The sequence below is a fragment of the Harpia harpyja genome, chromosome 10, assembly GCF_026419915.1.
Source record: "Harpia harpyja isolate bHarHar1 chromosome 10, bHarHar1 primary haplotype, whole genome shotgun sequence".
Classification (NCBI taxonomy): Eukaryota; Metazoa; Chordata; class Aves; order Accipitriformes; family Accipitridae; genus Harpia; species Harpia harpyja.
The window spans coordinates 5,133,866-5,155,135 of record NC_068949.1 but is presented as its reverse complement, the minus strand read 5'-3'; the positions used below and the strand labels follow the sequence as shown (position 1 = coordinate 5,155,135).

Sequence of the window (21,270 nt, the reverse complement as noted above, 5' to 3'; positions counted from 1 at the left end):
GTTGAATACGGTTTAAATTAACATTAATCTTCTGGCAATCAGTCCTTGCTGCTGTTCAGAGCTATTTTGCAGAAGTGTGCGGTAACCTCTAATGGTTGCCTTTCACCACAGTGCTTGATTAGGGGGTAAGGAGAGTTTTATTTCCTTCCCTTCGTGTGTTATCTGCTCCTTCTAGCAAAGGGCTGTGGTCGTTGGGGTCACTTTTGAGCACCCTTGGGATGAGGGTCCAGCAAGAAAATGGGTGGCAGCACATACTGCTGTTGCGTTGGCTGCTGGAGAAGGGTCTTGCTCTGGGAAAGTGCTTGCAGCTCCATCCTGATGGGGTATAAGGGAGATGAAGCTCCTGCTCGGAGCATCGAAGTGTTCACAGGCCACCGCTGTGTCTCATAAGATTGCTGCGTGCTTGTGGCCCTGCAGCTGTGGAAGCAGCTTGGCTCGTGTCGAAAGGCAGCTCCTGGTTACCCCGATCCTACCAGTCCCCATGCAAGGCGGGAGGGAGAGGTCTGCAGTCTATTGGAGCCAAAACCATTAGCCCAGTAGAAAGGAGGTTGCCACTGTGAGGATGTATCCTGCGGTTCAGGTTTCCGCTCTGCTTTCTGTGCGAGAGCTGAGGCACCCTACGAAACCAGAAGCAGCCCTTGGCGTACGTACCCTCCGCCAAAGCTCAGAGCAGCAAATACAGAAAAGAATAAAGCTGCGACTGCAACGCAGCCTGCGGGGTTACAAAGAGCAGCAGAAATGCGAGGGAGCTGGTGGGCTTTGTCGTGTTCCAGTCGACAGAGCCCAAGCTGTGCGGAGGCATCAGCGCTGGGGGATATGAGATGCTCTGCTGTGATGTGCTGGTATGAAGGTCTGCTGGCAAGCAGACCTGGGTCTCACGGTGCGGGGGTGCCCTAGGGTGTATCTACATTAGGAGGGAATTTATATTTTGAAGTGTATGCTGAACAGTGTTGCTGCTTTTCCACCCAAAATGTGATGAAAACTAAAGTGGTGCTTATTTTAAAGAGCTAACGCTGGAATGATATGCATATTGTATTTCAGCTTAGAGGGAGGTATAGTGGACAATAATTCCAGCAGGTAGCTTGAAAACGAGATGATTACCTGGACTATTCAGAATTTTTGACCCAACTACAACTGAGAGAGACTTAATACTGTTGAATAATTCTATTTTTCTGATAGAAATTCTTTCTCTTCCCCCCCCGCTCCCACCCTTGTTTTTTCAAGGACCAAGATAAAAACAAGCCGCTGTCCACTCTGGCCAACCTGGCAATCACCATCACAGATGTGCAGGACATGGACCCCATCTTCATCAACCTGCCCTACAGCACGAACATCTACGAGAACTCGCCTCCGGTAAGGGCTGCTGCTTCACTCTGACATGCGTGACCATGGTGTTGCACGGGGGGCCAAGGGGGGATGGAGCAGGGTTTGGGACAGAAAGCACAAGGTATCCCAAAAGAGCTGGAGGAAAACCTCTTTGCAGAGATATTCGTCCTTCCTTCCACCCATTTGCATTGCTCTGCCCCGACGGTTGCGGCTTGGGTGCAAAGCGGAGCCCTGTTTCCATGCTGAAGTGCAAACGCTCTGAATTGTGAGATCCAAATGGCATCCAAAGAGAGGCAAACCTTTCTCTTTCTGAAACAACATGTTTCAAGCCAGCTCCAAAACATTTTGCCCTTTTTAAAAAAGACAGCCTAAGCAAGGAGGTTTGGGAAGCCTGAAACCCAAATAAAATCTTTTCCTAAACATTTTTCTTTTAAAAAGGCGTTCTGTTGTTCTTAGCATACGGTCACCCCATTTCCTCCCCACAGTGTATATGCATGCCAGTTCTAATAGAAAAGTTGAAGAAAAATGTAAACATTCCTGAAACGAGGCAGTTTTGAAAATGCCAGAATCATCAGCCATTTCAGCACTTCGAGCATTTTCCCCCTAGGTTTTGCCAAATTGATCCAATCATTTTAGTTCTTCTGAAACTCGGTTTGTCAGCAAACTCGCTGTTTGTGGAAAATGTCTCCCGATCTCTAAATGCAGCAGGGCTTTTTTTTTTTTCCCCGTAACAGATGACGGGGAGTGTGGTGGGCAGGTTTGGCTTTGGGAGCTGTTAGCTCTGCTCCCAGCAAGGGTGCCCAGGACCTCCAAGCCCAAGCACCAGCCCGACTCGGTGGCATCCACCTTCCCAAGGCACAGCTGTGCATCCCATCGCTTTGCCTATAGGGCAAATATTTTTATATATGGATGGAAAAACCTTCTGTCCTAAAATTGTGGCGCGGTGTAGGTATCTGTAGTACACGTGCATCCTGTAATGTCTCCGGTGCACTGGATCCGAAATCCCTGATGGCTCAGTTCATGCAGTGGTAGAGGGAACTCCAGCTCACTTCAGTTTATGCCTTTTTCTTCACTTTGGAGCAAAGCGCTGGCTCTGACGGCAGGGAGAGTGCTGGATCAATAGGGCTGAGTCCTACTGTCACAAATCCCGCCATCAGACAGCACATTACCTGTCTGCTGGCCTGAAGATGGCCAAAAAATGGCTTCATGAATTACTTTCACGAAGTGAAAGTTTCAATGCATTTCAATGCTGTTGAGATTAAGGAGTATTTCTGTGGTGGGCAGCGTGAGCTGCAGGGAAGAAAAAAATGCAACTTAGATCACCCTTAACTGGGGGAAAAAAAGCCTTAGATGAAACTATAGAAATGGAAGTCCCATGAGTATCAAAAATTATAGACTGCGTCACCTTCATGGAGTGACCTGGTATCCAGCAAAGGGGATCTCTCTCAAATTAATGATATATATTAAGGCTGGAGCTCAACAATCTCTTTGTGTTGATACACCGATGTGCATCACGGTTATTCCCAGAATGTACACTGTTTGCAGTAGGCAAAGCAGCAAATAATCACTGTGTAACCTGACATAGGGAATGAATGAAGGAGCGCTCACCAAACTGTCAGCAGTTTTCTGACGGGTTTAGAGATTGTAATTTCTCTTGGCCCCATGTAACGTCTCCAAAGGAATTGAGATATCCAAGATGGATAGGTGCCACCAGAGACACAGTGAGGATGACAACTGCTGAACATGGGCGGTACTTTTGAGTGGTACTGCTTTCTGGTTTGGACCCAAAGTCCCATCCTTCCCGGGAGAAATCTCCACTGCTGGCTGAAACAAGGATGTGGCTTGCTATGGCAAGCCTGGGGTTTAACACGTGCATTTTCATCTTTCCATGGGAAGTCTCATCAGCTCTGCCCTACCACCTGAGGGACCCAGTCGCACGTGCGGAGTGGAAACTGTCACGCTGCAGAATGGCTTGGTTACCAAAAAGTTAACGGCAAATTTGAGTGAGGAGTCTGGGCTTGGCCAACTCCTGTCCAAAACCAGGCTTCCAAGTCAAGCCAATGGGCTGTAGTGCATTTGTGGGCCACCTTTGCCCTGCCGTCGGGCTCAGCAGGTCAAAATGTGCTCGAGACATCCCAGCCCCAAATCTACAGAGCGGAGACTTGCTGCTGCTCCATGCACCCACTCTCCGTCTCTCTTGCCTCTCTTTTTATCTGTGGTGCACAGCATGTCTGTGTTCCTCTATCAATGTATCAGGCAAGAATACCTCATCTAAAGTGTATACATTACCTAATAAAATCCTTCTTATTTGGGATTATTGCATCAAATTTTAATTTCCTCACTCGAGTAACAGCATGTCAGCCAGCCCGTCAGTGAAGAGCCGATAGAAGGTGAAAAGAGTGGATAAACTGCAGCAAATTACCGCAAACAGATCTCTATCAGCCCTTTGACTGGAATTGACTGGAATTAAGAAGTGAGAAATAGGATTTTTTTTGCCGTGGCAGCTCTCTGAAGCGCTCCCCCCTCCTCCTCCTGCTGCAACGCTGGGCTGTGCTTTGCCTTTCAAGTCCCTAATCCTGTAAGAGAAGAAGAAAAAAAAGGGGTGGAGGGGTGCGAGAGGGGAGAGGAGTGCTGTTGTAGCTCTTATTTTTCTCAGGCTGGGATCTGGTAGCATGATTTAGAAGAGTTTTGGGCACACGCTTATTCAGACACTGAGAAAAAGAAATTTCTTATCAGGCAAAAGAAGAGGATGCAGTGGGGACTTTGCTGTCCCTGGAGGTGTTGTATCTTCTTTCTTGACGCTGTTTATCGTCCCAGCATGCCTCAGACATCTCTCCCAGGGCACCCGAGTGCACCAAAGCTGCTTGCAGCTGTGGCAAAGCTTGGTGGTGTTGTATTTTTCATCCTCGGGGTCTTTTTGGGTGTTCGTCCTCACAGCGTCTGTAGACTGGATAGCATCATTGATGTTTTCCAGGCAAGTTAACAGGGGCTGGAGGAGAGGGGCCATTTCCCCTTGCAGAGATGCTGTTGGTGTGATGAGCGCCTGCTTTTGGAACTCAGCTGGTGCATAGTCCAGACAGCATCACAGCTTCACTTTGGGGATGAAAGAGGAGGAATCCACTCGCTGAGAGACAAGCTGAGGCCTATGAAAGCATGCTTTATCCCACAGGGAGCCATGTGAAGGAAGGGGGGGGGGCAAACCCCGCTTGCTCTTGGTCCCAAGACTAGCAGTTGTATTCCCTTGCAATAGCATGGTACAGGTACGTGTCAAATATCATTAAAACAGTTTTAATTCTTCAGCACCATCCCCCCCCCTCCTCCTCAAAAACTCCTTGGGTTGAAGAAATAATGTAGAATCAGTGCTATTTTTGCCCTAGAGTCTCCATAGCTCTGAGTTAATTCTTTCTTACAATATTTCCAGCCCATCAGTGTGAACACTTTATTAAAAGCTCAGGATTTTATTAAAAAAGGATTGATTTACCCCTGCCCCTCTTCAAAAAACCCTCAGATTTTGTTTGGATAATGTGCCATTCTTTATTTTCTTTGCCTTTTTTTTAAGCATAGGCTTTTCCAGATTATTACTTTTCTAAACCTTCTTCCTTCTTCCCTAGAGGGAGAAAGTTATTCTGTTCTGGTGCTTTGGTCTATACCCACCAGCCGAGTCCTTTCCTTGCAGCCACCATTGTCTGCGGGAGGTAGGCAAGTTGTTACTTGTTTTAAGAAACTTTCAGGAATATTTGGGAGTTTCTAAGAGCCACAGGTTCATGCCGCAAATACCTGGGATGAGCCCTGGGCAGAGCTGTTGGTGCTGGAAGTCAACTTGACGTTTCCATGAGTAAGTGGAAGCCTTGCTAGATGTGTTTGGCAAGAGACAGTTGGAGGATCCCCTCTGATTTAGGGGTGCAGTTGGCTGTCTCAGGGAGCCAGGGCACAGCATCTCCTGCCTTTGCCATGTGAAGACCTAGATAGGGAAAGGAATAGTGTTGTGGTTTGATAGGATTTTGGAAGAGAAATTGGAAATTGTTGAGATGTGGTTGGTGCGAGGTCTATCTTTGCCATCGTGGTATGGCCATGATCAAGGGCTTGTTTCAGTTTGGGGTGTTTTCCCATTTCTAGTCTCTCCGCTCTGGTTAGTTATCTCTGCTGGTATGGTGGACAAGGCGCTTCACGATCATCATAGGTACTAACAGATGAGTACAGCCTGTGTGTAGTGTCATGTTTTGCATCACATCATCTCACTCCAACACATGCTGAATGGGAATACTCCTTCTTGTTGACCATGCTGAGCAATCATACTCTGAGGCTGTCTTCATCACTTGCTGTCACTCACTACAAAACCAATAATTGCCACCAGCAACGTGGATAAACATTATGCCTATCCTGTGGCACTTGTTCAGCCTCTTCCCCAGAAGGATCAAGATTGATCCTAAACATTGTGTGGATGTTCGGGGAGGGATCATCCGTTCCCAGGAGCTGGGATCTGCCAGTCTTGTGGATATTGGAAGACTCTTGTTAAGGAGCTGGCAGCAAGAAGGGAAACTGGGCAGGATGTGAAGAGGTGCCCATGTCCGTGCCCTTGTTGTGGTTCCAGGAGACAGCATCCACGAATGGTAGGGAGCTCAGCTCCGCTCCGGCATGCGTTTGTCGGTCACCGGTGAAGTGTGGCTCATCCCCAGGAGGGTCTGATGAAAGGGCTTGTGGAGAAGGAGACGACACACAGGGCTGCAGGGAGAACAGGGGGAGACCCAATCTCAAAAACCAGCAGCGTGCGTGGAAGCCATTATCACAGGCTTGCCAAGGATCAGGTGAACCTTAGGGTGCTCTCTAGCAGCCCTCATTCTTGAGATCAGATGTCTGGATAATTTCTTTCCTATGGACGTCTGTATGGCACGTGCTGCTGAGATATCCGAACAAGAGTCCCCCTCCTCCCCTCCGAAACTTTCCCTGCTGCAACATCTGCGCTCATCCTTTTATCTCTCCCAACAGCCCTTCCCCTTGGCTCCTACGGGAGGGACCTTTCCCGCAGATAAAGCGGCCGCAGCATCGGCGGGCCGATTGCTATTCCTCGGCCATCGCGGGAGCCCTGCCTTCTCCCACAGCTGCCTTCCCTTTGAAATGTGCCGCACGGCAGGCGACACTTATCATTCTGCGCCGCTCCCTCGCTTTTTGACAGGCAATGAGCGAGCTGTCAGATGGACCAAGTGCCTTCACCCACCGCCCCTGCCACAGGGGAGCTCTCGTTTTGCCAGGGAGCGGAGCGGGACTCACGCCTGCCCTGTGGGGACGGCAGATTAAAGCAGAGTATGCTGGGGGAGAGCATGCTGGATTGCACGCCTCTCCCTTTTTTTTTTTTCCTCCGCTTTGCCTTGCCCTCCTTTCTGCATCCCTTGTTCTGCTTTCCCACCTGCTCCTTTCCCACTTTTCTTGTGCTTTTTATCTGTCCCTGCTCCTTTGGGAGGCACAGTTATTGTTGGTGATTTAGAGGCTTTCCGGCGGCTCCTGAGCCTCACCAGCCGAGTGCTGCTCAAAGGCCAGTGACCTGGGATTTATGGCTAATGTTCTCGGTTAATAACGTGGATTTACTTAAGGAGTCCATTGAAATGCCCTCGGAGATCAGGGAATGGGCAGTCTGCCTGGCCCCAGGAGCCTTCTTTATGGCCAGCAGCGCCAAAGCATCTCCATCGAGCCCGCAGGAGCATGGCTCTGAAAGACGAGGAAGACAGCAAGTCCCTGCTTTTCCACTGGTGATGTTTCTGCAGCAGCTTTCCCTTTGGCCTTCAACTGATGGATTGCAGGGCAAACGCAATGCTGCTCCCTCGTTAGATATGCAAACGCCTCTGTTGACATTTCCTTTGAGGGCAAAAAAAAAAAAAATTGCTTCTTTTCCCACTATTAATAATCCAATGAAAACAAGAACAGCTGAGTTGTAAATTTTTTCACACTACATTAATTATGTGCGTGTGCATGTGTTTGTATTCACATGGGCTCACTGCAGTGCGGCGGGGGAAGTACAGCTTATGGAGTTGACATAAGCACATGATGTTTTTATTTAAAGAACTAAAGAAGAATTTTGTATCACTTTTATGTTCTTTGTTGGTTTTGGGGTCTCTTGGCCTCGTGGACCTTTCTGCTGGGCTATAGGAAACAGGTCTGTCCTGCAGGATGGAGGATGAGGTGGGTGAGCTGGTAGTTGCAGAAACTCCTGCCTGTGGGCAATCCTCTGTTCTCAGCATCTGTCCATCCCTCCTCCTCCTCCTTTTTAAAGGTTTCAATTAAAATCTCTGCAGCTCACTTAGTTAGTGATGCAGCTGGATGCCGATGGCCAGCACGAGCATCCCTCATCACCTGGGGTGCCTCATTTGAAGAATGCAGGGGGAGAAGAGGACCAGTTGAAACCAGGAACCCAGCGGTAGATAAAACCAGTCTAGTGACCAGTGCTGAAGGTCATGGTGAGAGGGAATTGTTGCCTTTGGTTCTCGAGGGACTGCAGAGTGAAAATCTCTGTGGCGGAGGAGCGTATCCTTTTGCCCGTCAGCCAGAGCCTGCGCAGCTGTGTTGCTGCGAGGAGGCATGTCCTGGCTTTGCCAATGCTGCACCTTCAGTTCCTCCTTCCTCTTCTTCCTCGAGCACCGATAGCTGTGCTTACCACACTGACCTTCCTTCCAATCCTCCTCCTCTGGGCAGGGGATGAGCAACACGGGGAATGAGTCTGGTGGTGCTCTCTCCAGTCCCTACGGACACTTGTCCCAGTACAAACCTACTGCACAGCCAGGCTCAGTCTGCTCGGTGGTTCAGTTAGAGGACATTTTCTCCTGGTCATGCCCTCAGCATCACCAGCTACATGCTGGGGTGGGTTAGCAGAGTTTTGCAGCTTGCACAGGAGCGATGAGTGGTGAGCCCGAACTGCCCCAAGAAGCAGGTGATGGGACTTTTCCATGACACGCCTTGTCCTTGCACAGGTTTTCCTAAGCACGTGGCCCATGGTAAGAGGTGCGATGCCTTGGCACGGTGCCCCGGGAGCCCCAGCAGCACTCGGCCAGGGTGGCTGTAACGCATTGTCTCCTCTCCCTCCCCAGGGTACCACCGTGCGGATGATAACGGCGATCGATCAGGACAAGGGCCGTCCCCGGGGCATCGGCTACACCATCGTCTCAGGTAAGCCTCGGGGGGACGAGGTGGGGAGCTCAGCAGGGATGGAGGAGCTAGCCCTGCAATAAGTCTTTGTACATCCCGTGCCTGGGAAATCATATTTGGCTAAGTTTCTCCTTGACTGTACTGCTTGCTTATTTGATTCAGTGTCACTGATTACTGTAGCCTACTGTTACGACTGAAAGCTTTTACCCCTCTGAAAAGCTTTCTTTGTCTTCGGCGCTGTTGGAGCGCATCATTCATGGCATCTCCTTTTCCTCGAGCAGCGGATGTTATTTCTAACAAATCTGACAATATCTCATAGCGAAACTTTTCAGTCCTAACGACGAGCCACAAACAGCTCCGCTTCATGCAACGCCATGGAGGAGACCTGCAAAGAGCCGGGCGTAAAACTCTTGCTGGCGGTGCAGTGGTTATTGTTTAGGGAGAGAATGGGACTGATTACGGGCTGAACAGCTCCTGGTGGTTTCTGTGGCATTTCCCAAAAACCTCCATGCTGAGGGCTGCCCTCCCAAAGCGCTGCCGGAGCTTTGCAAGCTGGGAAGCAGTGGGCTGGACCCGAGAGGGTGCAGGGCTAGAGAATGAAGCTTAATTAGAGTGGTGGAGGGTTTCTGCCTTCCGAGAGCCACGTGGATTAATCCTGCCTTCACAGACTGGCTCTGAAGCCTGGGGAACCTTTCCCAGTAGGTGTGGGTAGCTTGCTGAAACTGATGTAGCCAGTGACCCATGGATCCTCGCTGGGTAATGCTCGACTCCTTTGGGTCCATAGCTTGTGGACCTCTTCTGATGGCAAAAGAACCAGGGGCGGGGCAGTCTGGGCAGGCGTTTCCAGATAAAATACAGCTGCATTTTGGAAAGGCCAATTTTTGGAGCTGGACCCGTGTCATTTAAGATGCCTTGAGGTCAGCAAACCTCTGCCATATCCAAGGCAGACTTTGATGCTCGCTGGGCTGCACTCAGACGCTGGTTTTGTGGGGCTGTGCCCTGGAGACAGTCGGATTACTCGGGTTAACCAAGGAGCGAGGGAGCAGCTTGGTGGGCCTGGGTTGTAACCCTTTTTCTGGCATTGCTTTTGGGGGGACTCTTCACAGCAAAAAATGGCAGCAGTGCCTCCTCTCCTCACTGTGCCACATGCTTTGGGTGCTGGCTGGCAGCTCCTTCGAGCTACACGTGCAGAAATAATTTCCCAGTTTCTTTTCCTTAAAGCCCAGCCGTTTCAAATGCTCTTTTAATCAATCTCTAGGGTCAAGGTGATTTCACCCTGACTTTCAAGTCCACTGATCCTGACTGCAAGTATCCAGGTCAGTCTGCCTTTGAAGATGCAAGGATTATTTATTCCTCTAATTCCCTCTGCAATTTATTCTAATGTTCCCCCAGCATTAATTAAATGAGAGGTTCCCCCAGATTGCGTGTATCAACTGGCCAAAGTGCAGCAAGGACTTTCTTTTGGCTGATACGGGCCCTTTTTTGCTGGAGACTGGACTGAAACCTCAAACTAATTTTACAGATGTTGCTGAACTACTGTGAGGGTGGTAAAAGCCTTCAGCTCACAGAGACCTCACCCAGCTAAAGCCTGAAGATGGTCAGCAGCTGGGAAATCACCCTTGTCCTGTCTATTCACCCTCCTTTGGGCACCTGCTGATGGCCACAGAGCCTTTTTCTGACTCAGTATGGGTTATACTGTAGGTATCTATTTTTCCCTTGTCAGCGCCGCTGCAATACAAACAGCTCTGGGTTTCCAAGAGCCTTTATTTGATGGCTTAAACCTACAGAAACATCCATGCAATCTATAGAGGGTTAATTTGCTAAATGCACCCATCCGCTCATGGTCACATCAGGCTTTCTGCTCATCGGACAGTCACGGCTGCTCTACTGAATCAAGAAAACCTGGATTTTTACCTGGAGTGTTCGCACATGCTCTCATTTTCTTGTCTGTCTTTGGTTTTCCTGCGAAATAGCCACGACGTTCCTTTGCGAGCGTCCCTCGCTCAGTGCCAGGGTAGCCGTCAGCCTGGCCGTTACGGCCGGGCGGAGGGATGGTGGCAGGGAGCCGGGCGTGCTCCTGGAGCCTGGTGGCAGCGGGGTGCGGAGTGACAGGCAGGCACATCACTGCAAACAGCCTCGCATCTGCTCGCATATGCCAAGAACTTAATCCCTGCCCCTGGTCCCGCCTGGTGGGGGGCAGCTCTCATATCGGAGAATCAGACAGAATACATCAAAGAGTGATTAAACTGCTTGGCTTTTTTTTTTTTGCTTTTTTTTTTTTTTCCCCAAACATGAGAATTGCAGACCGTTTTCATAACTGGCCAGGAGACCTTCTCCTGTCAGCACCAGCGTCTTGCAGAGCGGTGGTGCTGGGAAGGATCAGCCCGTGGGCGGACTGAGGGATGACTGCAGACACCCGCTATCGCCTCCTGCCTCCTCCCCACCCTCGCCCTACCTTCAGCTTAAGGCAGAGGTTTCCAAAATCCCTGAAGCCAGGCTTCAGGACGCTCCGCTTCCACTTTGAATTGAGTTTGTTGACAGAGTCAGAGTTCGCCATCTCCGTTCGGCTGCCAGACTGTGGCCGAGGCGTGTGGCTGAGGGCAAATTTTAAAGAAAACATGGTCATGGGGCAAAAAATTTTTTTTCTGAAGTCAGTAAGGGTGTGAGTGCCTCCCCCACTCTTCTCAAGGCATTCTTTTGTACTTTCCATGATTTGTTTCTGGCTTTTGAAAGATGATGTTACCTTCTGATGTCTGAGAGTCCAGACACAGGAACCGGCAGCTCGCGTGCCTCCAAAATCCTGCTCACCCAAGGTGAGCAATTTTTTTTGGCAGGCAGGTAAAGCCTAATTAATTTGTCATTATCCTCAATCACAATGGTAAAGGTCAGCGAGCAGATTTTGTGCCTGAGCTGGTAAATTTTTATGGCAATTTTGCAAAAAAAACCAGCCTAACATATGCGAATGGGGAAGCAAATTAAATTAGAAACCAACCGTAAGCAAAAGTGAAAATGGCTGGTTGAGGTAGTAATTATACCCGGCTCTTCAGCTCACTTGCACAAGGGGAGGTGGAAGTGATGCTGTTCCCATTTCACAGCAGGGATGGATGATGCCTCTTCCCAGCTATCCTAGGTCTTCAGGTACAGGGCTCGCACGTGCCTGGTCTGATTTTACCAGCTGGGGTTGAATATACAGCAGCAAGAGAGCTGAAAAGCAACCTAGCTGTTTATCATTCCTTTGGTATTAATATCGAAAGCATTGGTGTGATTTGGAGGTGGGGTATAAAAATTAATTTGGAATTGCCGGTGTCCTATTCAGCTCCATCCCTTGGGTAGCTGTGTCTCGGGATATACTGCAGCAGCTCTTATTTATACAGCTATCTCCAGCACAAGGTCCTCCCCTGACAGGAAAACAATAAAACTAAAAGATTAACCATAACCACATAAAATAAGACTTAAGATCTAACTTTATGCCGCCAGCTTACAAAGCTGTTAAGCCTGAAATGACGGAGGAGCGCTGATCTAGCTGTGTCATGGCTTTGGCTAGTTGTCCTGTCAGGGCAGACGAACCTGCCTGCTGCCTGCCTGTCTGCTGCCTGCCTGCCTGCCTGCCTGCACTGGGAATCATTTCCATATCTTACAGGGAAAAGCCACTCAGTTGTTTCTCCCCCTTCCTTTCAATCCGAGTGTTTTAACCCCATGAAAACACGGGCTTTTTCACCCCGTGCTTTGCAAGTAGTGGCATCACCGCCTTGCAAAAGGCCATTTGAAAAAGAAATCCACATTGAGACCTCGCAATTCAAGCCCCTCGTGCCGACAGGCTGGTCGTTGCCTGGGCTCCCGTCGCTCCCGCGGGTGTTTCTGCTGCTTTTCCCAGGCGAAAAGGAAGGTGCAGGCAGCCTGCGGCCGGTGCCCTGCAAAAGCCCTCCCTCCCTGGTTCCCTGGCTGCTTTGACAGGTTGGAGATGCTCAGCCGTTGAGGTCAGGACTCTGTTTGAAGGACAGATAATTAATCCAGCAAAGTAATCCACAGTTCCTTTTTGGCAGATTTATGGAGATAGCCTCTGTGCTGGGGACTCTGCCTCATCATCTTTCATTTCCCAGGCAAAGCGAGTGACTTGTTGTATAACACGACCTGTTCTAGATAAGGCTTTTCATTTAGGGGAACTCTCTGGTCTAACAGAGATTGATTTTCCCGGTGGAAATTGGAGAGTCCCGGCGCTCCCAGCAGTATCAGGCCTGCAGACGGCAGTGTGTTTTCACGTTTGTTGCTGCTGCACGTCGCCTGGGGCACGGGGAATCCTTTGGCTCTTTAAGAGAAGGATTTTTATTGTGAATAAACGGCAATTGAATTAATAAGCAGGAGGGGACTTTGGCCTGCAAGCTCTTGTTAGGAAAACATATTGTATGACCGCAGTCTCGCGCTCTTCTCACTAGCAGTAAACTTTGGGTTTCATTTATTTCCAGGACAGTCAGGAGACTTCATGTCTCCTGGCATGAAGGTGTGAAGGTGATCTGTGTTGCTTGGGCAAGCATCGAAGGGTTAAACCAGAGGAAAGGGTCCCGGGGCTCTCTCTGCGTGCCTGACACATTTCAGGTGCGGTGATGGATGGGCAATGGGACGTTGCACAAGGGCAATCCCTACGTCCTTCCCAGGCCTTGGAAAGCCCTGCAGGAGAGAGGGGAGGGAGCACGGGGCTTTCGGTCGGTGAGCTGGTCCTTAGGGCTCTTCACAAACCCTTAGGGCGTTTATTTTTTTTTTTCCCCAAAGTTGATTGTTTTAGGAGACTGATGCAGTTTCTGGCAAAGCACTCACTTCCTAAAGCTGGTGCATCCCAAGGGAAGCATGAATTAAAAATCATTATTTGCACAATGTAATAGAATTGTGAGTTACAAAAGCAAGAAGGAAGTGTGTCTGAAAAGAATTGTTCTCCGTCTTTCTTCTGGTTTTCCTGCTAAGGAATAAAAAATCTCACGTGTATATATATATATATTTGTAAAATTCAGTGCAGCAGCTCTCAGAACATGTTTTACATGGTCTTAACAGATCTGGAGTCCCTCGCTGCCTTCCTTTTGAAAGTGCAGCATGAACCCTTGAGGTAAAGTGAAGTGGCCAAAGAGGTCTCCCAGCCTTCAGCTGCTGATACCTCCCTTCGTATTTTGAGCTGACTTAACAAAGAAGGGAGAGCAAAGCAAACCGCTTCCCTGAGTCCCTTAAACCAGACATCAGGGAGAATCCTTGGAAATAGGACCTACTAATTTTAATATTCCCGTTGCCAGTTGGCCTACATTGCGCTGGCTTTTTCCCACATTCAGATCATTCGGTGAACTACTAGGGTGTTAAAGTCCTCATAAATTACACCTGCTGGGAGGGCCTTCCAGGGTGATTTAAAGGCAGTTATCATAGCAGAACATTTCTGTAGGAGGACACGCTGATGGGTGGAAAAGTGCCTCACGCCGAGTTATTCATCAAAGGCTGTTTTTCCACCCTGCCAATGCAAGGGGATGAGACAGCACAAAGAAGAGATGGTGGCTGCGGCCACAGCCCCTCTTTTCTTGGCTCCGTTGCTCCTCGTCTTCCTCCCCGCTGCTAATGATGCTTCGTCATCACGTTGGCATCTTGCTTTGGCTCCCTGGCAATCCAGAAATCACTAGAAAGAGATACGGTTGGGATAATGCTTTGCATGGCAGGCGGTCCCCCAGCAAATGGTCTTCGGTAATTAAAACTATACATTCCCATTTATGTGTAAATACAAAACAAAAGCATATTTTTTGTTTAATTTCTGGGACTTCCTACTTAACTTCCTGGGATTTAATGTGTATTCAAGATGTTGGCAACCGCTGGAGAAGGATAAACCTGCGCTGTCTCTGTTCATGCTGGGGCTAGAGAAAACAACTGTTTCTGAGATGGTTTTTAATGGAAGTTTTTCTGAAAGGTGTTGAGCCTGGAGATGTGGTGTTTATGTTAAAAGCTGATTCAGACTTGTTACCGGGCATATTACAGCGTACTCCTTTCATGTTCTGATGAGTCCGCCTACTGCTGTGGGAGAGGCAGAAGAGGTGATTTGTGGGTCTCTCAATCCAGCCCAGGCACAGTAGCTGTTAAGAAAGTGCCAGTTTTATGTGTAGACATTCTTTGGCTGCGGGCTGAGAGCGTGTTCTGCAACCGCTGCTCCGAGGTGGCAGTGCCTGGCAGCCCCGACCAGCCCGTTCTCTCTGGGAACGCACGCTGTCTTCTGCGCCCTGTTTATTAGGACAAAATCCTCTGCGAGCTCGGGTGGCGGGTTAAAGTGTTGCGTTTACAGAAATGAGTGAAATAAACATTTAGGGTAGTTTTCCCTGCGTTGCTCTGCTGTCTTGACTCACGATCCAGCTGTTGGCTGCTCTCCTGTAGCAGGTTTTAGGGTTAGATTCACAGAAAGAGGAAAGGCTGGGAGGAAAACAACCAAGCCAGGCAGTGCTGATGATTTGCCTTCCCTTTGAGCCACTGAGCATATTTTAGATGGCGTGGGGGAACGGTGGTTGTGGTCCAAGACTCAGCGTCCTTTCATGTGGTGAATTACACTCAGAGCAGGAACCTTTAAACTCTGCGGGATCTGTTCTCCTCTCTGGTACCCGGCCGCAGCTCCTGGGGACTTCGGGAGGGGGATTGCACCTCGGGTGATAAATCTCTCCTTTTATTTTCTCGTACTGTATGTTCGGTTCCAAAAAAGGGAACCGTGTGAGCATTTAATCCAAGCTTCTTTTGTGGCTCTGCAAGATCAGAAATTCTGCCAGTTGTGCTAGAACGGGCAATTAAATCTTTTGGGGAAGATACTAAAAGTGCCTGTTTGCAGACCAGGCGTGTGCGGAGGAGTGCCGGCATGCAGCTTTGGGCTTGAATCAGTTGTCCCAGAGAGAGCTGCATCTTCTGGGAAGAAGAGCAAACCAAAGTCCAGAGCGGGAGAAACGGGCACTGGTTTTTAGAGCATCTTGATTTCACGCAGAATGAAGAAATATTGCTCAGGTTGTAATAACCCCTTTTCCTTTGGAAATAACTTGTTTCCTTTGAATTTAAGCGTGGGGCAAAGTATCTGCCCTGGTGTGCTTCCCTGTATATCGCACAGGGGCAAAAACTCAAGGTGAAGAGCAGCGAGGTGGTCACAGCAGCTGATGGACTATTTATACGATGATAACTGTGTCTGTTGCTGACTCTATGAACCACATCCAACAGCATCTATTTCAGTGCCGAGGAGTCCTGACGGAGCACATTTTGATTAATAAATTATCCGGCACAAGGTGTGTGATGGGTTCCCCTTTCACATCTCATGAAAGTCATCCGCTCCAAGTTCAGCGGCTCAGCAAGCCCTGTGCTTTTTGAGGCTGCAGCTCCCTGATACAAATGGCCCTTCGTGTAGAGGGGGGTGGGAAAATTCTTCTGCGCGGGGAAATCGGCTTCCTCTGGCTGACAGGTAGCTCTTCGCTAGAGCTGGGCAATAGCTGCATCTCTTTCTCCTAGGGTTTTGAACAATGCTCAAAGGCCAAAGCGGTAGGGAAGAAGGAGGAGATATCAATGTCTTTTTTTCTCTTCTTTTTTTTTTTTTCTTTTTCTCTTCTCTTCTTTTTTCTTTCTCTTTTTCTCCTTTTTCTTTTTCTTTTTTTCTTCCCTGGGTTTGAGCCAGTATTTTTAATGGCCTTTTTAAACTGTGAGAACGTTGGCTGAGGGCAATTAAACATTATGGCCCTCATCTATAAAACCCCTCGTTATAGCAGTGTTTCTCCAAAATTATGCCTATGCCACCATCCGTTCCTCAATGAGTCTGGAAAAACACTGCGAATGGGCTACTGCCATCCATCCTGTTGCTCCCAACCCAGTGCCGCATTGGTTCCTGCCTCCCCGGTTCCCTGCCTGGCTGTGGCGGGTGTAGGAGCTGCTGCTGTCCCTGTACCCCCACATGGACAGCGGGATGGGGAAGTTTTCCTTCTCCTTTTACCCATGTCATAACAAGAAGCTGGGCTCGTATGTCCTGAGCAAGCCTGTTCGTTGCCAGGTGAGAGCAACGAGTTTGCCAGAAATGCATTCATATTGCTGTCCCAAAGTTCATTCTTTTTTTTTTTTTTTTTTTGTTCTCACCTTTCCTTTGTCTTTTTGAGTATTTAAAAACATTGTGTGTTTTGCTTTCCTTCTCTCTGTGCTCCTTTTTGCTGCTCAGCCTTTCCCTTCCCATCATTTAAGTTCTGCCCCATCTCTGATTCCTACCCTGGGTCTCTATCCCGGTCTCTCCTGCTGTCCCCTGCCTTGCATTGTGTCCAGCTCCATAGGTTTGCAGTGGTAGCAATGAGGTCGAAGCGGAGCCTGCCTTCCTACGGGATGTCCCTCTGGGGTGGATGCTACCTCCTAGGCAGCCTCACGTTTACTTTCTCCTCCCTGCCCTGCTTTTCTTAAAGCCCTCTTTGCTTTCCCAGCACTTAAAAGCAGAGCTCCTCCTTTGCTGATGAAAGACCCATTTATTCCTTAGCTTTGCCTGCTCTGTGCAATGGAGCTGGATCGCCTGGTTCTCTGTGAACGTGCCACATCCTTGTCCACATGGGGAAGGAGGTGGAGGACGTGTAAGCCTCTGTTTAGCAGAAACCAGAGCATTGTCTTGGGCTTCCTTCTCAAACCAGAGGCGTGGAAATGAAGTCCTTGGTCTCCATCTAGAAATGCTTTGGTGGTTCAGACTTCAGGCTGGGCAGTAGATGGCTCAAGCAGGGACACGTCCAGCAGCTGGTAACTCCTGAGCCAAGGGAGCGATCGTTTCGTTGCCTGCCTGGCGCGGAGCAGAAGGTTGTGTGTGCCATGGCGTGAGCGCTGCTTGTGAGAGAGAATGCGAGGGGGACACAAAGGAGGGGGGGCAGCAGGGGCACCTTCTTGAAGGTCACTTGGCTTCACTGTCAAGTGTGGCCACAATAGTTCCTGTCTGCGTCATTAAAACAGTTTGCAGAGTGCAAACTTGGAGATGGAAAAGTCTGCGCCGTTCCGCGTCCTCCGAGAAACAGGATTATCTGGGGATCTCAACTGGGTTTGAAATCCCTGCAAAGGTTCTCCATCCCCTCCGTGTTCTCCATCACATGTCTGTGCATTGCGGTATCACTTCAAAACCAGCGATGAGCAAACCGCTGTTTGCTCTGTTGACGTGCCCGGCAGGCAGCGCTGGCCACTGGCCACGCAAGCCATTGGCCAGAGTTTTGGGGCAGTGCGAGCAGAAGCTGGCTCAGCTCATGGCATCCACCTACCTCCGAGGACACCACGGGCACGGGCGGCTGCGGGTGGCCAGCTGGGAGCTTGCAACCGGTGCAACTGGGAGCAGGACAGAGTGAGCACTGGAAGAGCAGTGGAGCGGACAAACGGGTTGAAAGCCATCAGTCGGTGTGCCCGTCTGCACCAGCAGCTGCAGATTAAGCTGTGCTTAATTCAGGCTCGGCTTTTTCCTGGGTCAGGAAGATGACTGAGAGATAATGGGAGAACCAGGTGGGGAGGAGAAATTATACAGAGGTGGGGAGAGTGAGAGACTGGGGGGAAGGAAAGACAAAATTGACTGGTTTGCCCCCCTTTTTTTTTGTCCCTTGCTCTGAGGAAAGTGAAGACATGCGAAGATGATTAGAGAGATTTTTGCAATGAAAGCGTCTCGGGGGAATGTGCATTGTTCGGCAGTGCGAGTACTTCAGCGGGGATCACTGGTCAGAGGAATAATGAAGCGGTGGTTGGAGAGGCATTGTAAAGGAAATTATGAAAGGCCTCTGAGGGACGAGTTTGGAGACACCTCTTTCCTTTCTGAGGCTAATTTGCAAAGCCGGCAATTCTCTGCTAGCAGAAAGGCGCCCCAGAGGGCATCAGATGCATATCTGCCATCTGAGCGGTGTTGGGGAGGCTGAGCCTAGAGAAAAGCCTCTGATGTGCAGCCTGGGAGGGTATTTGAGTCCCTAATTTATTTGTCCATCCTTCAAAAAATGATTGTGGTCAAATGTGAAACACATAACCATTTTTAGGACATGGAGCTCGGTGCTGGGTTTAGTCCATTGTGTCAAATTCCTGCCCCATTGACCTATTTCCACTAAAATCCATTGGTCTCCACATTTACAGATTCCTGTTAGCAGAACAGTATTTTGTGATTAAAAAGGTATTTTATTACACTTTATATTAGGGGGAGTGTACCAAGATTGCCCTGATGCATAAACTTTACCATGGCAACATGGCATCCTGGAGCATTTAAATGCCTTGCAGCACAATTCAATACATCTGGTGAAGTGTCCTTCAAAGCTGGTATCAGAAGAAGTCTCTTAAAAAGTCAGCCGTAAATTACAGAGCAAAGGTGGGAAGTCAAGATGAAAAGAGGGGAATCGTCCGACGGAGGAGACTAGAGATCTTCGTGGATCGCAGCGAAAGTTGGATTAAATAAAAGCAAGGCTGCTGCTAATACTTTAAGTAGCCGCGCATCAGTTCATTAAGCTGGTTAGCAGTCAATGGGCCATTTCGGATGGAGAGAAGAGAGGACCAAGGACAGAAATGGGAGGCATTCGGTCCAAGAGGAAGATATAAAAGCTCGGTAATGGGGGAGAAAGGTGTTATGGCATTTAGGGCTCTGGGAGAGAGAGGAGATGCTGGCAGCCAGCGGCTCGTGAAGGCCAGGGTGGCTCCCGGGGCTGGGAGGGAGGGGAGAGCCGGACCCGGAGGCTTTGGCCATCCCACAAAAGGTGCAGCTGTGGTTAAATGGGGGATGGGAAGGGAGCGAGGTGGATGCTGAGTGATGGGAAACAAGTTTCTGCGGCAGCAGATCTGTCTTGCAGCTCCCTTCCAGGGAAATGACAAATGTTGTGTGTGTTTCGTTCGCGCTGAGATATATTGAGAAGACGGGGGGGGTATTTTTGACTGGGACAAATATAGCGTACCTGCAGGGTTTCCTCGCTCCCATTTGGGGCTGGATCAGAGGTTTCTGCATACTGTGAGACAATGAGGGGAGTGGTGTGGGTGGCCATATCCCTGTGTATAACCTCTTTCATTATCACTAAATCAGCAGCCTCCTCTGGTATTGTGTCAGGCTGGCATCAGGTATCCCAGGTTCCACATACCAACTGCTTTCTTTTGTCTGGCTGATAGAAAGAGGACCTGGGACTGCCGCAAGGGCATTCTCAGTGCAGGACATTTGCCTTTTTAGCATCTGCTGGCCGGAGACTCAAGCGTTGTCTTAATCCTCTCTGGGTGTCTAATTCCAGAGGAGGAGTCAAGCTGAGGATAGGATGCTCGGCAGAGGCAGCAGAGCCTTCCATGGCACCTTGTCTGGTTGCTTGCACATAAGAACCGGCACAGAGGCCAAATTTGGCTCAAGTAGAGGAAAACAAAGCAGCTGCATGGGGTCAACATATCTGGCAAGAGCACAAAAGTAGGGCAAGAGCCTATAGTACTTACCCTAATACTCTCCCTGGCACCAAATATGTCCAGCTAAGAAAATTCCTGAGCTGCATGTGGCTTCTCTGTTATTTGATAGATTTTTATTCTTTCATTAACCTCCCAGGTCTCTCCTTGAATACGTGTGGACTTTTATCATCCTCAGCATCCTCTGGCAAGAGTCCCCACAGTTAAGCTACTGCTTGTTATGTGAAGAATTACTTGTGAGCTTGGTCCATCTGCACCTTCCTCTGATTAACCTGGACTGATGTCCCTTAACTCTTATATTTTAAGAGAGAGGCTATGTCCACCTCAGGGACACAGTGCCCTGTGAATGCGGGTGGTTGTTCAGAGGGGAGCACCTGGATTCGGCCCGGGTTTCAGCAGTGCTGTTGCATATTTTAATAACCAAAACCCTTTGAAATTCTTCAGCTGCTTGCAGCATTCGCGACTTTATTGGCTGTTGGAAGGAAAGCACCATCGTGAGCCCTGAGCTGGGGCAGGTGAGAGGAGGAGAGGATCATTACAGCCATTACGTTTTAAAGCACGTTGAGATAATGCGTGGGGTTCACAGACCCCACTGCAGCCTGTGCCCAGCTTGGAGCTCCTGGCCTGGCAGCGGGTTCTGCTCTGTAAAACCTCTCTTTCAAACACCGGGTCCAGTCGTGCATGGAGGGGGAAGAGGCTCGTGTCCTCCCGCTTTCCTCTGCGTTACCCCAAGCACCATTTGGCATCGGCGGTACCGGCTGCTTGTGCTCACACTGCCTGTTATTCTTCTCAGGTAACACCAACAGCATCTTTGCGCTGGACTACATTAGTGGAGCCTTAACTCTGAATGGGCCACTGGACCGGGAAAACCCCTTCTATAGCGCTGGATTCATCCTCACAGTGAAGGTGAGACCTCCTCCATCCAGCAGGCACACTGGCAGAGCAGGATGGGGAAAGCATCCTGCTTGGGGACAACTCCGTCGAGGTGGAGACGCAAACCTGGGACATGTTGCTCCTGTGGGCATCCAGAGCCATGATGTGCTGTTCCCCAGCCAAGCCAAGCGAGATGTTTAACACAGCCCCCTCGTATGGTGGCCCAAAACGTGGTTGCCTCTATATGGATGTAACCATTTTTGGTGCCCTGCCCGGTCTCCAACTAGATCCGCCTGTGGTTGTAGCTGCTGGCAGCATGCAGATGCCCTGGGATTGCAAATAGCACGAGACATCTACATTCAGGCACCCGTTTCCCACCTTTCTCCCCTCAAACCCCCAGAAAAACAGGAACATTTTGTCATGTCAGCGGGCAGCGGTGTAACAGGGCATCATCTGCATCTGCCCAGTGCAGGCAGGCACGGGGAGGGAGTGATGCTGAAAGTTGCCTCGTCAAGAAAAGGCACTGGAGCGTGGTCTTCCAGCCCCACC

The 21,270-nt window shown here is 49.6% G+C and overlaps 1 protein-coding gene across 1 annotated transcript in view; it reads left to right on the top strand.

Moving 5' to 3' along the window:
- Positions 1–21,270, top strand: part of CDH23 (cadherin related 23) — a 214,173-nt gene that overhangs the window by 98,908 nt on the left and 93,995 nt on the right. Inside the window, exons 8-10 of the mRNA XM_052798881.1 lie at positions 1,225–1,353; positions 8,403–8,481; positions 20,642–20,754. Of these exons, the coding sequence (XP_052654841.1) occupies positions 1,225–1,353; positions 8,403–8,481; positions 20,642–20,754 (321 nt within the window). The remainder of the gene's footprint in view (positions 1–1,224; positions 1,354–8,402; positions 8,482–20,641; positions 20,755–21,270) is intronic.